The sequence below is a fragment of the Salmo salar genome, chromosome ssa09, assembly GCF_905237065.1.
Source record: "Salmo salar chromosome ssa09, Ssal_v3.1, whole genome shotgun sequence".
Taxonomy (NCBI): domain Eukaryota; kingdom Metazoa; phylum Chordata; class Actinopteri; order Salmoniformes; family Salmonidae; genus Salmo; species Salmo salar.
The window spans coordinates 50167589-50184504 of record NC_059450.1 but is presented as its reverse complement, the minus strand read 5'-3'; the positions used below and the strand labels follow the sequence as shown (position 1 = coordinate 50184504).

Below are 16916 nucleotides of genomic sequence, written 5' to 3'. Positions count from 1 at the left end.
ACTTGACATATACAGTACTTTAGGTTTTACGGTAATACGCGCAGTTTATTGATATATTACGGTTTTATAAATACTGGGCGCTTGTGGGTTTAGGTGGACAGCTCTATGTTTTCAAGCACAGAAAGAGAGAATGGCCAAGATATTGTGCGTTTTGTCTGCAATAGTTTTTGTCGTGAAAACTGACGATGTCAGCGAATTTAATGCAACTATCACAGCCGTGAACATTACATTGAACTCTACTGTTAACAGAACGATAGCTTTTAAGACGCCTGTGTTCTCATTATTCTCCACCACCACCACCACCAAAGCCAATAAAACAGTTTTGGGAAAGAAAAATATGCGAAAGAGAAATGTAGATGTAAAGCGCATCGATCAAGACGAGGATGGAAAACATGAAACCAAGAATGGCACAGCAGATGTAAAGAAAGAAACGGGTAAATGTATTACCTAGTCCTTTGCGCATCGATTTATTCAGACATTTACATACGTCAGCATTTAATTATATGCCATGGAGGGATTTTCTCAACTTTTGTTGTGCATGGATAGATGTTCTCTACTTTAATAATGGTTTATTTAGTTCATACGTTTTTTTGTGTGTGTTTCACTGTTGCATGGTTGGCTGTTAGCAGTCTGTAGCAGAAGGTTTTCAGCAGGATGACTGTCTCAGTAATTGGTTCTGTATGTGCAGGAGTAACCTAGTAGCCTGTAATTAATGCATTTAATAAAGGGGCAGACAAGGCTACATCAGCAGTCATGTAACAGTCGGTCGAATACTGTCATTCTGCCAGATACAGTCACTACTTCCTTTCCTTCTGTTTTATATATATATATATATATATATATATATATATATATATATATATATATATAAGAATATATATATATTACACATTCTTGTTCTTGATATAAACTTTGAAGAAAAGAAAGACTTGCGAGTATCACTTAGGTTTATTAAGCTGTTATTGATGGATGAATTTCCTTATAACGTAATAATAATTAATTTGATATAATTATAATACTTGTATAATATAAGATATTTAAAGTAACTGCCCAGTGTTTACAGATTTCTATGAAATAGGACCTATAAAAAAATATTTAATATATTTAATTAAGTTTGTTAAAAATGTGGTTTTCTGTGTTTGAATGGTGTGGGCGGAAACCAGTCATTAAAAATAATAATGTTTATAGACCCCTGATTGTCCAGCTCATCCTCCTCCAGACTGCTAATTGGTCAGTTTATCCTCCAGAGGACTATTTCCATATGAGGAAATAGCAAGCATTTTTGAAATGTCTGTTTGAGGTGGGGTTTTTGAAGTGTTATTTTTTTTTCTCTCTCCAATTTATGCTTTGGCCACAAATACGATTAAGGACGAGTCAACAACATTATTTGGATATGAGTTAACAGATTATGAACTTTTAAATGTAATATTTTCACAGTGCAGTTACTTTAATAATGTAATAAGGGTATAATATAATTACAATAAAAGTATAATAATCGCTTGAATACGGCCCCTCCTCCTTACAGGCTGACCACACCGCTCGCGTCGCGTGCCGAGTGTTGCAAAATAAATTTAGAAATCCATGTTATTCAATTATTGCACCCACTCTGCTCCTGCGAGTCAACGAGCATCTGCGTTGCCAAGGGCTAAAATAGAAGTCCTTTCAATTTCTGATGCAGATCGCGCTGCAAGTCCTGCCTCTCCCATCTTCTCATTGGTTTATAAAAGTGGGTACCCATGTGCCATCTCCTCATTAAAATGTGGAACTCTACTCACGCTGCGCCTTGGTCCAATTATTTATACGACGGTCATGACAGGGACGACATCCTCGATGCACTTATTGATGAAGCCAGTGACTGATGTGGTGTACTCCTCAATGCCATCGGAAGAATCCCGGAATATATTCCAGTCTGTGATAGCAACAAAGTCCTGTAGTTAAGCATCTGCTTCTTTTGACCACTGTTTTATAGACCGAGTCACTGGTACTTCCTGCTTTGATTTTTTCTTGTAAGCAGGAATCAGGAGGATAGAATTATGGTCAGATTTGCCAAATGGAGGGCGAGGGAGAGCTTTGTACATGTCTCTGTGTGTGGAGTAAAGGTGGTCTTGAGTTTTTTTCCCTCTGGTTGCATATTTAACATGCTGATAGAAATTTGGTAAAACTGATTGAAGTTTCCCTGCATTAAAGTCCCCGGCCACTAGGAGCGCTGCCTCTGATTGAGCATTTTCCTGTTTGCTTACGGCGGAATACAGCTCATTCAATGCTGTCTTGGTGCCAGCTTCTGATTGTGGTGGTATGTAGACAGCTACGAAAAATACACATGAAAACTCTGTAGGTAGATAGTGTGGTCTACAGCTTTTCATGAGATACTCTACCTCAGGTGAGCAAAACCTCGAGACTTCCTTAGATTTCGTGCACCAGCTGTTGTTTACAAATATACATTGTCCGCCCCCCCTTGTCTTACCAGATGCCGCTGTTCTATCTTGCTGATACAGCGTATAACCAGCAAGCTGTATGTTGATAATGTCGTCATTCAGCCACGACACTGTGAAGTATAAGATATTGCAGTTTTGAATGTCCTGTTGGTAGTTGAATCTTCCATGTAGGTCATCAATTTTATTTTCCAATGATTTTATGTTAGCTAGTAGAACGGAAGGAAGTGGGGGGTTTATTCGATCACCTACGAATTCTTCGAAGTCAGCCCTACCCTCGTCCTCTTTTTCTCCGTCTTCTCTTCACGCAAATGACCGGGTATTTGGGCCCGTTCCCGGGAAAGCAGTAAGACCTTCACGTCGATCTCGTCAGACTCATTAAAGAAAGAAAAAATAGCTTGTGCCAGTTCGTGGTGAGTAATCGCTGTTCTGTCCAGAAGTTATTTTCGGGTCATAAGAGATGGTAGTAGCAACATTATGTACAAAATAAGGAAAGAAACTAGTTACAAACAACAACAACAAAACGAAGAACATCTTCTCCGGCGCCGTGACACACACTACGTCTCAGTCGACTCCCTCCTGCGTCACAAATGGCACCCTGATTCCCTTTATAGTGCACATCTTTCCTATAGGCTCTGGTCAAAAGTAGTGCACTATATACCTCCTGGGCTCTGGTCAAAAGTAGTGCACTATATAGGGAATAGGGTGCCATTTGAGATGCACACCCTGACTAACCGTGTCTGAGTCTCATATTACATCCCAGCTCTGCCCTGACTCTAACCCTGTCTAACTGAGTCTCATATTACATCCCAGCTCTGCCCTGACTCTAACCCTGTCTAACTGAGTCTCATATTACATCCCAGCTCTGCCCTGACTATAACCCTGTCTAACTGAGTCTCATATTACATCCCAGCTCTGCCCTGACTATAACCCTGTCTATCTGAGTCTCATATTACATCCCAGCTCTGCCCTGACTATAACCCTGTCTAACTGAGTCTCATATTACATCCCAGCTCTGCCCTGACTATAACCCTGTCTAACTGAGTCTCATATTACATCTCAGCTCTGCCCTGACTATAACCCTGTCTAACTGAGTCTCATATTACATCCCAGCTCTGCCCTGACTATAACCCCGTCTAACCGAGTCTCATATTACATCCCAGCTCTGCCCTGACTATAACCCTGTCTAACCGAGTCTCATATTACATCCCAGCTCTGCCCTGACTATAACCCCGTCTAACCGAGTCTCATATTACATCCCAGCTCTGCCCTGACTATAACCCCGTCTAACCGAGTCTCATATTACATCCCAGCTCTGCCCTGACTATAACCCTGTCTAACTGAGTCTCATATTACATCCCAGCTCTGCCCTGACTATAACCCTGTCTAACTGAGTCTCATATTACATCCCAGCTCTGCCCTGACTATAACCCTGTCTAACTGAGTCTCATATTACATCCCAGCTCTGCCCTGACTAACCCTGTCTGAGTCTCATATTACATCCCAGCTCTGCCCTGACTATAACCCTGTCTGAGTCTCATATTACATCCCAGCTCTGCCCTGACTATAACCCTGTCTGAGTCTCATATTACATCCCAGCTCTGTCCTGACTATAACCCTGTCTAACTGAGTCTCATATTATATCCCAGCTCTGCCCTGACTATAACCCTGTCTAACTGAGTCTCATATTACATCCCAGCTCTGCCCTGACTATAACCCTGTCTAACTGAGTCTCATATTACATCCCAGCTCTGCCCTGACTATAACCCTGTCTAACTGAGTCTCATATTACATCCCAGCTCTGCCCTGACTATAACCCTGTCTAACTGAGTCTCATATTACATCCCAGCTCTGCCCTGACTATAACCCTGTCTAACTGAGTCTCATATTACATCCCAGCTCTGCCCTGAATAACCCTGTCTAACTGAGTGTCATATTACATCCCAGCTCTGCCCTGACTATAACCCTGTCTAGCTGAGTCTCATATTACATCCCAGCTCTGCCCTGACTATAACCCTGTCTAACTGAGTCTCATATTACATCCCAGCTCTGCCCTGACTATAACCCTGCCTAACTGAGTCTCATATTACATCCCAGCTCTGCCCTGACTATAACCCCGTCTAACTGAGTCTCATATTACATCCCAGCTCTGACCTGACTATAACCCCGTCTAACTGAGTCTCATATTACGTAACAGCTCTGCATGCTGCTCTGTCCCTTCCTAGTTCACTGATTTCCAGCCCAATGCTCTGCACTCCCACTACACTGACTCCCCCGTACGAGGAGTGGGGTGTGTGTGAGGGAGGTTCCCCTCAACTTCCAGGGAACTTTTGTCACACACACACACACACACACACACACACACACACACACACACACACACACACACACACACACACACACACACACACACACACACACACACACACACACACACACACACACACACACACACTACAAGGGGAAGGGGGCTGTGAGTTCCTCTACACTTCCAGAGAACTGACTAAGGAGAATTAGACATAGTTCAGATCCTGAGGGGAACATAAGGAACTCATGCACTCAACTTCTGCAACTTCACATTTCTACATTATCTCTGACAGCCAGGGGTTTGTCTCTCAAAACATACATGGCTTTCTCTCCTGCTACCATTGAACAGAACTGCCTTATCCCGAACCCTGCAGACACACCGAGGCACAGACACGCCGAGGCACAGGCACGCCGAGGCACAGGCACACCGAGGCACAGACACGCCGAGGCACAGACACGCCGAGGCACAGACACACCGAGGCACAGGCACGCCGAGGCACAGATAGACCGAGGCACAGACACGCCGAGGCACAGGCACGCCGAGGCACAGGCACGCCGAGGCACAGGTACGCCGAGGCACAGACACGCCGAGGCACAGGCACCCCGAGGCACAGGCACGCCGAGGCACAGGCACGCCTAGGCACAGACACCCCGAGGCACAGGCACCCCGAGGCACAGGCACGCCGAGGCACAGGCACGCCGAGGCACAGGCACGCCGAGGCACAGGCACGCCGAGGCACAGGCACGCCGAGGCACAGACACGCCGAGGCACACCGACACGCCGAGGCACAGACATCCTGCTTTGAGATAGTGGGTGCATTCCAGATATCCTGTGCAGGTCTGTGCAGGTAATAGGATTGTTTGTGGTTCCTGAGATGTTAAACACTTCTCCAGTTAAGATCTGATCATCTGCATGGGTCAGTGTAGTCTGTGTGTCTGGAACACAGCCCTGATCTAGCCTGGTCCCAGATCTGGTCGTGCTATCATTTCAACTCCATGTTATGCATGGAGCCTAGTGGTTAGAGTGTAGACGCGGAAGGTAGTCTAGTGGTTAGAGTGGGGCGGCAGGTAGTCTAGTGGTTAGAGTGTAGGGGCGGCAGGTAACCTAGCGGTTAGAGGGGGGAGGCAGGTAGCCTAGTGGTTAGAGCGTTGGACCAGTAACCGAAAGGTTGCTAGATCAAATCCCCGAGCTGACAAGGTAAAAATCCGTCGTTCTGCCCCTGAACAAGGCAGTTAACCCTAGGCCGTCATTGTAAATAAGTATTTGTTCTTAACTGACTTACCTAGTTAAATAAAATAAACATGCCATACATGACAAGGCGTGGCATGATAGCTATCCCTGATCCACCATGTGTTGTAACCTCTCCAGACTGTCCCCCTCTGGGTCTGAAGTCACTGAGGGTTGATGACAGCCAGTTCCAGGCTTCATCCTACCTGCGGATGGGACTTGGCCCTCACAGGGCAAGACTCAATATACAGGTGGGTCTATAGTCTAGATATGAAAATACTATAGCCACCAAGTACTTGTTTTTATGCCCCCTGTGATCTGCTTCCTAAATACAATGAGAACTTTACCGGTCATTTTATTGCAGAATGCTTCCTGAATAACTCCTTGAGCTATTTTGTGTGTGTGTGTGTCCGTGTGAGTCCAGTCAGGTATCGAGGACGGAGACATGTATGATGGCGCGTGGTGTGCTAAGTATGAGGACCAGTACCAGTGGCTGCAGGTGGATGCTCTGCGCCCCACGCTGTTCACAGGAGTCATCCTGCAGGGACGTAACTCCATCTGGAGGTAGGTCAGACAGGCCGGGTGCTGGGAGGGGGACCAGGAGTAGAAGGGGTTCTGGCAGGGGGACCAGGAGAAGAAGGGGTGCTGGCAGGGGGACCAGGAGAAGAAGGGGTTCTGGCAAGGGGACCAGGAGAAGAACGGGTGCTGGCAGGGGGACCAGGAGAAGAAGGGGTGCTGGCAGGGGGACCAGGGGAAGAAGTGGTGCTGGCAGGGGGACCAGGAGAAGAAGGGGGCATAGCCTACACATAGAAACACATAGTCGTGACTGGGATCTCTGAATTTAGAGACAACCTAGTTAAAAAGGTCCGAATATTTATTAGGGTTGGGCGGTATCCAGAGATATACTGTATATACAGTTTTTTTTTACAGTATTGAAAATCATACTGTGAGTATGTCTAAATACTCCACTATACAGTATATACGGTATGTCTTAATACCCCACTGCTGTATATACGGTATTTATGTATTTTCCCCCATATTCTATTTTATCTAGATTCATAATAATTAAAGTCTATTAAGTTGTTTATTGACAATGTGTAAACATTAATAAAACATCAACAGAGCCTTTACTATACATTTACTATACATTTACTATATGTTTACTATATGTTTACTTTAAATTTACTATCCATTTACTATATGTTCACTATACATTTACTATACGTTTACTACACATTTACTATACCTTTACTAAATGTTTACTATACGTTTACTACACATTTACTATACATTTACTATACCTTTACTATATGTTTACTATACATTTACTATACATTTACTGTACATTTACTATAGGTTTACTATACGTTCACTATACATTTACTATACATTTAATATACATTTACTCTATGTTTACTATACTTTTACTATGTGTTTACTATACATTTACTTTACATTTACTATACGTTTACTATGCGTTTACTATACATTTACTCTATGTTTACTGTATGTTTACTATACATTTACTATATGTTTACTATACATTTACTTTATGTTTACTATAAGTTTACTATAGTTTACTATACATTTACTTTACATTTACTGTATGTTTACTATATGTTTACTATACATTTACTTTATGTTTACTATATGTTTACTATACATTTACTATATGTTTACTATACATTTACTTTATGTTTACTATACATTTACTATACATTTACTATACGTTTACTTTAAATTTACTATACATTTACTATATGTTTACTTTACATTTACTATACATTTACATTACATTTACTATATGTTTACTATAGATTTACTATATGTTTACTATACCTTTACTATATGTTTACTATACATTTACTATACCTTTACTATATGTTTACTAAACATTTACTATATGTTTACTAAACATTTACTATATGTTTACTATACATTTACTATATGTTTACTATACGTTCACTATACATTTACTATACATTTACTATACATTTACTCTGTTTACTATACTTTTACTATGTGTTTACTATACATTTACTATACGTTTACTATATGTTTACTATACATTTACTATACATTTACTATACGTTTACTATACATTTAATATAAGTTTACTATAAGTTTACTATACATTTACTTTACATTTACTGTACGTTTACTATACGTTTACTGTACATTTACTTTATGTTTACTATACGTTTACTATAGTTTACCATACATTTACTATATGTTTACTATACATTTACTATATGTTTACTATACATTTACTTTATGTTTACTATACATTTACTTTATGTTTACTATACATTTACTATATGTTTACTATACATTTACTTTGTTTACTATACATTTACTATACATTTACTTTACATTTACTATACCTTTACTATAGTTTACTATACGTTTACTATAGTTTACTATACGTTTACTATACATTTACTATATGTTTCCTATACGTTTTACTATACGTTTACTTTACATATATTACATAGTAATAAGATTTTACAAAGCATTAATGTGTAATCCTTGTTAATGTCTTTGCAGCTGGGACTGGGTTGAAACCTACAAAGTGCAGCTGAGTAACGACTCGGAGACCTGGAAGACCTGCATGAACGGAACAGAGGAGGCGGTGAGCCATATCTGCAGGGTTGTTAAAGATACTGTAGAGTCAAAGGAAGCTGCTTAGTTAGCACGTTTTGAGGAATATAAAATGTGTTCACTTTCCAAAAGGGATTTTTTTGTTTGTTACGTAGGTAAAAGAGGAGGCGGTGATGAATGGAATGGCATGGATTCTAGCACGGCGTTTTGGCGTAGATCAGGGGAATTCAAATCCAAGCCTAGAGGGCCAGAATACCACTGGTTGTCTCTCTGTTCACCCTCATGGTGTCCCCAGGACTAAATCAGTCCCTGATTAAAGGGGAAGAATGAAAATCAGCCATGGAACTGGCTTAGAGGTCCGCACTTGATTTGGCGTAGATAAATCAGCATGTGGTCCAGAAGCCCATTCGAAGTCAATCCATTTGACGAACAGGGAGCCACAGGCTTGCCAGGGTTGTGGATTCGATTCCCACGGGGGGCCAGTACGAAAAAGAAAAAACAATGTATGAAATGTATGCATTCACTACTGTAAGTCGCTCTGAATAAGAGCGTCTGCTAAATGACTAAAAATGTTAAAAAAAATAACAGGAGTTCATTGACTATTGAAGGGTAGACTGGTCGGATATAGATTTTTTTTTTAAATGCCAAAGCACTCATATGCGTTTATTTATTGGCATCTCCATGTTAAAACAAGGAAAACAAGTTCAAAGGTGAAACGTGTGTTGTTTCTGTAGATTAAAGGTGAAACGTATGTTGTTTCTGTAGATTAAAGGTGAAACGTATGTTGTTTCTGTAGATTAAAGGTGAAACATATGTTGTTTCTGTAGATTAAAGGTGAAACGTGTGTTCTGTTCTGTAGATTAAAGGTGAAACGTGTGTTGTTTCTGTAGATTAAAGGTGAAACGTGTGTTCTGTTCTGTAGATTAAAGGTGAAACGTGTGTTGTTTCTGTAGATTAAAGGTGAAACGTGTTGTTTCTGTAGATTAAAGGTGAAACGTATGTTGTTTCTGTAGATTAAAGGTGAAACGTGTGTTGTTTCTGTAGATTAAAGGTGAAACATATGTTGTTTCTGTAGATTAAAGGTGAAACGTGTGTTCTGTTCTGTAGATTAAAGGTGAAACGTGTGTTGTTTCTGTAGATTAAAGGTGAAACGTGTGTTCTGTTCTGTAGATTAAAGGTGAAACGTGTGTTGTTTCTGTAGATTAAAGGTGAAACGTGTTGTTTCTGTAGATTAAAGGTGAAACGTGTGTTCTGTTCTGTAGATTAAAGGTGAAACGTGTGTTGTTTCTGTAGATTAAAGGTGAAACGTATGTTCTGTTCTGTAGGTGTTTGTTGGGTCCCGGAATGAACCTGAGACACCCTATCTGGCCCTCTTCCCTCAACCCGCGGTGGCTCGTTGGATCCGCATCAACCCCCAGACTTGGTACTGGAATGGGACAATCTGTCTCAGAGCGGAGGTACTGGGATGCCCCCTCCCAGGTGTGTTGTAAATGAAACTATTTATCTGGCACGCTGGTGCATGCAGAGACATGTATTTAGTTCGGCTTTGACTTTAGTGTCACGTAAATGCGTCACAATTCAGAAACCTCAATGTCCTGACACTGTGAATATATGGCTGTGGGAGCCTGTATACGTTCTATGCAGTAATGCTAGAGCAATGACACTACACTTTGCAGACATGTACACTACAAAAGCAGGATCGATGATTTAGCCAGCTAACTTTTTCTGGTTAATAAGAAAGATGAACGTAGATCTGTGTTTTTAGGCCATGCTCATTGTGTTCTAACCATGCTCATTGTGTTCTAACCATGCTCATTGTGTTTTTAGACCATGCTCATTGTGTTCTAACCATGCTCATTGTGTTCTAACCATGCTCATTGTGTTCTAACCATGTTCATTGTGTTCTAACCATGCTCATTGTGTTTTAACCATGCTCATTGTGTGTTTAGGCCATGCTCATTGTGTTGTAACCATGCTCATTGTGTTCTAACCATGCTCATTGTGTTCTAACCATGCTCATTGTGTTTTAACCATGCTCATTGTGTTCTAACCATGCGCATTGTGTTCTAACCATGCTCATTGTGTTCTAACCATCCTCATTGTGTTCTAACCATGTTCATTGTGTTCGAACCATGTTCATTGTGTTTTTAGACCATGGCCATTGTGTTCTAACCATGCTCATTGTGTTCTAACCATGCTCATTGTGTTCTAACCATGTTCATTGTGTTCTAACCATGTTCATTGTGTTTTTAGACCATGCCCATTGTGTTCTAACCATGCTCATTGTGTTCTAACCATGCTCATTGTGTTCTAACCATGCTGATTGTGTTCTAACCATGCTCATTGTGTTCTAACCATGCTCATTGTGTTCTAATCCATGCTCATTGTGTTTTTAGACCATGCTCATTGTGTTCTAACCATGCTCATTGTGTTCTAACCATGCTCATTGTGTTCTAACCATGTTCATTGTGTTCTAACCATGCCCATTGTGTTCTAACCATGCCCATTGTGTTCTAACCATGCTCATTGTGTTCTAACCATGCTCAATGTGTTCTAACCATGCTCATTGTGTTCTAACCATGCTCATTGTGTTCTAACCATGCCATTGTGTTCTAACCATGCTCATTGTGTTTTTAGGCAATGCCCATTTCAAGATTTTCTTTCAAAAAAATATAAAGTTATTTCAGAATATTTAGGTAAGCTAGCTGGCTAACTCATCAAACCTGCTTTGTAGTATAGCCATCCAGATAGTGCATTCTGGCAGGCTTATCCCCTGGTAGGCTTATCCTCTGGTAGGCTTATCCCCTGGTAGGCTTATCCCCTGGTAGGCTTTTCCCCTGGTAGGCTTATCCCCTGGCAGGCTTATCCCCTGGTAGGCTTACCCCTGGCAGGCTTATCCCCTGGTAGGCTTATCCCCTGATAGAACAATTACTGTCATGGTATCAACAGCCTATTTAAACCAGTGTGTTGTCTATATAACTCTACAAATTGGGCTTGTAAAGTAGCATGTTACAGGGTTGGGGTCAATTCCATTTAAATTCCAGTCACTTCAGGAAGTAAAACATTGAAAATAATTGAAATTGGAAGTTGTAATTTCAATGTGCATCCTGAATTGACTGGTACCCTACACCTGGCATGTTATCTTGACCCTGGTCAAGGACACACACACAGAGAGATCTTATTAACCTTCATTCGCTTAGATCCGGACAATGTATGGCAACACCTCTCTGAAAAACTGTCTGGCTCTAAAGATAACCTGGATTTCAGACACCACAACTACAAGGAGATGAGGAAGGTGAGATCACACACACACACACACACACACACACACACACACACACACACACACACACACACACACACACACACACACACACACCGCTGTCCTACCTGTAACTGTCCTCTGTACGTGTAAGTGCTTATCCAATATCTATTTAAAAAAAAGTTATTTAGTGCTTGTCCAATATCTCTTTATTTAAAAAACACTTATTTTGTGCTTACAAACGTATAATTTTACGATCCAGTAAGGTCCCACCACTGATGTGTGTCTGTCGTCTTCTCTGCAGCTGATGAAGGCTGTGAATGAAGATTGCCCTCGTATCACTCGTATCTACACCATTGGAAAGAGCTACACCGGACTGAAGCTGTACGCCATGGAGATCTCTGATAACCCTGGAAAACATGAACTAGGTCAGAAAGAGCTGTGTCCTCAATGGCACCCTTTTCCCTATGTAGTGCACTACTTTTTGACCAGGGCCCATAGGGACCACACTGGGACTAAACAGCTCTGGGAACAGGGCTTCATGAACAGCTCTGGAAACAGGGCTTCATGAACAGCTCTGGGAACAGGGTTTCATGAACAGCTCTGAGAACAGGGATTCATGAACAGCTCTGGGAACAGGGCTTCATGAACAGCTCTGGGAACAGGGCTTCATGAACAGCTCTGGGAACAGGGCTTCATGAACAGCTCTGGGAACAGGGCTTCATGAACAGCTCTGGGAACAGGGCTTCATGAACAGATCTGGGTACAGGGCTTCATAAACAGTTCTGGGAACAGGGGTTTCATAAACAGTTCTGGGAACAGGGGTTTCATAAACAGCTCTGGGAACAGGGCTTCATGAACAGCTCTGGGAACAGGGCTTCATGAACAGCTCTGGGAACAGGGCTTCATGAACAGCTCTGAGAACAGGGCTTCATGAACAGCTCTGAGAACAGGGCTTCATGAACAGCTCTGGGAACAGGGTTTCATGAACAGCTCTGGGAACAGGGCTTCATGAACAGCTCTGGGAACAGGGTTTCATGAACAGCTCTGGGAACAGGGTTTCACAAACAGCTCTGGGAACAGGGCTTCACAAACAGCTCTGGGAACAGGGTTTCATAAACAGCTCTGGGAACAGGGTTTCATGAACAGCTCTGAGAACAGGGCTTCATGAACAGTTCTGGGAACAGGGCTTCATGAACAGTTCTGAGAACAGGGCTTAATGAACAGCTCTGGGAACAGGGTTTCATGAACAGCTCTGAGAACAGGGCTTCATGAACAGCTCTGGGAACAGGGCTTCATAAACAGCTCTGGGAACAGGGTTTCATAAACAGCTCTGAGAACAGGGCTTCATGAACAGCTCTGGGAACAGGGCTTCATGAACAGCTCTGGGAACAGGGCTTCATGAACAGCTCTGGGAACAGGGCTTCATGAACAGCTCTAGGAACAGGGCTTCATAAACAGCTCTGAGAACAGGGCTTCATAAACAGCTCTGGGAACAGGGCTTCATGAACAGCTCTGGGTACAGGGCTTCATGAACAGCTCTGAGAACAGGGCTTCACGAACAGCTCTGGGAACAGGGCTTCATGAACAGCTCTGGGAACAGGGCTTCATGAACAGGGCTTCATAAAGGGTAGAAGTCAAACCCTCTGTGTGTGTGTGTGTGTGTCTGTGTGTCTGGCATGCCTGACAAAGCTGTTTATCCCCAGACAGTCTGCCAAGTATTTCTACAGGGTTCTGTGAGATATTGGGGCTGTTTTCAGAGAGAAAACACACACACACACACACACACACACACACACACACACACACACACACACTGCTGTTTTCAGAGAGAAGAGGCCTCTCTTATATCAACAAAAGGATAATGATTTCAAGTGAAGACCAAGCAACACAAGACAGGATTCCTCAGTCACCATCGTTTGTATCGGTAGAAATGTGCCTCCCTAGTGAGATCTAGTTTTATTCACAGTCTCTTTTTACTTCTGCAAAAATATACAAGTGGAAAAACTACTTTTTTTTTAGCTATTCTTAAAAGACGAGTTTTATATAAACAGATTGTTTTTAAAAAAGGGAAAAGCTGCTCTCTCTAGTAGCTCCGATGCTTTCGTTTATTCACCAACGTTACAGCAAGCTGTCTTCATCAGGGTTTCGTGTCAACAGATTGGGAAATATCTACACTCTTAGATTAAAAAAAAGGGTTCTAAGTAGAAGCATACAGGGTTCTTCAGTTTGTCCCCATAGGGGATCCCTTTATGGTTCTGGGTAGAACCCTCTTCCTAGAACCCTCTATAAATGGTTCTACCAAGAACCATTGTATCATCTAAAGGTTGGGTTCCACCAGCCTTGTTAGCCTTTAAAATTGTAATTCTTTATTTAAAAGAAAGAGAAAAAAAATGCAATAAAAAGTTTATTTAGATTCAGAAGAGTTCTATGTAGAACCTTGCCTTTCCTAAGAATCATCAAAGAACCATTTCTTCCAACAAAATAAAAAAAAACAATTCTTACAATATAAAAGGTTCTAGGTGGAACCCGTTACGCTACAAAGAAACCTCATCTTCCAGAAAGGGTTCTTCCAATGAAAATAGTTAATCGGTAGAACCCTATCCATCTGCAAATAACTATTTTTGGAAGAGCTGATATTGGTTTTTGTCGGTTTGGGTTTCAACATTTACATTTTAGTCATTTAGAAGACACTCTTATCCAGAGCGACTTACAGTAGTGAATACATACATTTCATTTTATGCATTTTTTTTCTTTTTTTATGTACTGGTCCCCCGTGGGAATCGAACCCAAAAACCCTGGCGTTGCAAACACCATGCTCTACCAACTGAGCCACAGGGAAGACAGGTCATTTGATTCTCTACACTGGAGCCTGTTGTTTTGAATCACAGAAGAGAAGAGAAGAGATCCTCTCATGTGTTTTTCATTAGAATCAGGAAGGACAGAAAATGACAGGGAGCTTAACAATAAGTACTTTATGATAGAAGGTAGAATACTGTTGTTGTTTTTTTTACGAGAGCTATAAGGAGTGTTGATCTAGGATCAAGTCCCATCCTGTCAATGTAATATTAAACATTGTTCTAATAGGCTGAACTGATCCTTAAATGACCTTCTACGCCGAGACACTTGATACATACAGCACCCTTTGATTTAGTTTCTTTAGGACTCTCTTCTCCCATCTGTACAGGATGTGTGTTGTTCGGCCACAGGGATCCATTTGTACACTTTGGCAGCCATCGCTGTAGCAGACTGATCACTAAAAACACACAGTGATTTCGGAACGTTTGAAAAGGTCCCCAGAACGTCAATATATGCCTTATTTTTATTTTATATATATTTTTTAAACGATTAAAACTATTTCCCAGCGCTGGGTGCCAAGTCGTGATGCTCGCAGATGGAGTGCGCTGCTCAGACCACCGCGCTGCCCGCAGTTCACAGAATACTTCATGGTAAAAGCGTGTCATTTTTAATTATTTTTGGTTTTAAGCCTACGCTAAACTATAGCTCTAATCTTAATCACTCAGAATTAATACCGAAACTTAACCCTTTGAGTTGTTTCTGTTTTAACCGTGTCACCATGGAGAATTGACCCTGTAACCAAGCAGAATTAACCCTGTAACCAAGCAGAATTAACCCTGTAACCAAGCAGAATTAACCCTGTCACCATGGAGAATCAACCCTGTAACCATGGAGAATCAACCCTGTAACCATGTAGAATTAACCCTGTAACCAAGCAGAATTAACCCTGTAACCATGCAGAATTAACCCTGTAACCATGCAGAATTAACCCTGTAACCATGCAGAATTAACCCTGTAACCAAGCAGAATTAACCCTGTAACCATGCAGAATTAACCCTGTAACCATGCAGAATTAACCCTGTAACCAAGCAGAATTAACCCTGTCACCATGGAGAATTAACCCTGTAACCATGGAGAATTAACCCTGTAACCATGGAGAATTAACCCTGTAACCATGTAGAATTAACCCTGTAACCAAGCAGAATTAATGCGCCAAAAATAGACATTCATTCATAATGCGTGGAATTTCGAAGGTTAAACTATGAGATCTTGTTGAGCTGTAGTCACTGTACTGCACATCACTGCCCAACACAATAATCAAAGCTTGGAAGCTTTATCAAGTAGAAAGAATGTATTGCTGATGTTCACGTCCTGACAACAAAACCCTGCCTGGAGCTGAAGACCAATTTCCGTTGTTCACTGTAACGTGGACAATAAAGTTGTATCGCATTGTAGAAACATCCCCTGTTCCCCTGCAGGTGAGCCAGAATTCCGCTATGTGGCAGGTATGCATGGCAACGAGGTGGTTGGCAGAGAGCTGGTGCTGAACCTCATGCAGTACATCTGTCGGGAGTTTAGACGAGGCAACCCACGCATCGTCCGTCTGGTGACCAGCACACGTATCCACCTACTGCCGTCTATGAACCCTGATGGATATGAAACAGCCTTTGAAAGGGTAGGAGGAGGGTTGGAGCAGGGGATAAGAGATGTATTGACTGATTGGTTGATTGAATTATTGACTGGCTAATTGACTGGCTGACTGTATGGTAATGGGAGATAACTAAAAACTGCATTTCCTAACTAGTTGAAATCTGCCTCGAAGGACCATGGAAAGAGCACCACCTTGTGGTCAGAGAACTAGAGAGGGGACTCAGAACCCTCCTCGTGACGACTTCATATTAGAACTCTAGAGAGAGGACTCAGAACCCTCCTCGTGATGACTTCATATTAGAACTCTAGAGAGAGGACTCAGAACCCTCCTCGTGATGACTTCATATTAGAACTCTAGAGAGAGAGGACTCAGAGCCCTCCTCGTGATGACTTCATGTTAGAACTCTAGAGAGAGCGGACTCAGAACCCTCCTCGGGACGACTTCATATTAGAACTCTAGAGAGAGGACTCAGAACCCTCCTCATGATGACTTCATATTAGAACTCTAGAGAGAGGACTCAGAACCCTCCTCGTGATGACTTCATATTAGAACTCTAGAGAAAGGACTCAGAACCCTCCTCGTGATGACTTCATATTAGAACTCTAGAGAGAGGACTCAGAACCCTCCTCGTGATGA

The 16916-nt window shown here is 41.9% G+C and overlaps 1 protein-coding gene across 2 annotated transcripts in view; it reads left to right on the top strand.

The window, feature by feature from the left end:
* The first annotated feature begins 80 nt into the window (after window positions 1–80).
* The window catches only part of LOC106611569 (probable carboxypeptidase X1), a 34020-nt gene continuing 17184 nt past the window's right edge, over window positions 81–16916 (top strand). Inside the window, exons 1-9 of one of the 2 annotated variants that reach the window (XM_045723780.1) lie at window positions 81–434; window positions 5089–5577; window positions 6109–6218; window positions 6392–6531; window positions 8515–8599; window positions 9894–10047; window positions 11769–11863; window positions 12135–12258; window positions 16108–16304. In XM_045723780.1, the coding sequence (XP_045579736.1) occupies window positions 131–434; window positions 5089–5577; window positions 6109–6218; window positions 6392–6531; window positions 8515–8599; window positions 9894–10047; window positions 11769–11863; window positions 12135–12258; window positions 16108–16304 (1698 nt within the window). In that variant the 5' untranslated portion in view covers window positions 81–130. The remainder of the gene's footprint in view (window positions 435–5088; window positions 5578–6108; window positions 6219–6391; window positions 6532–8514; window positions 8600–9893; window positions 10048–11768; window positions 11864–12134; window positions 12259–16107; window positions 16305–16916) is intronic. The other variant, XM_045723781.1, reaches the window with a different exon arrangement.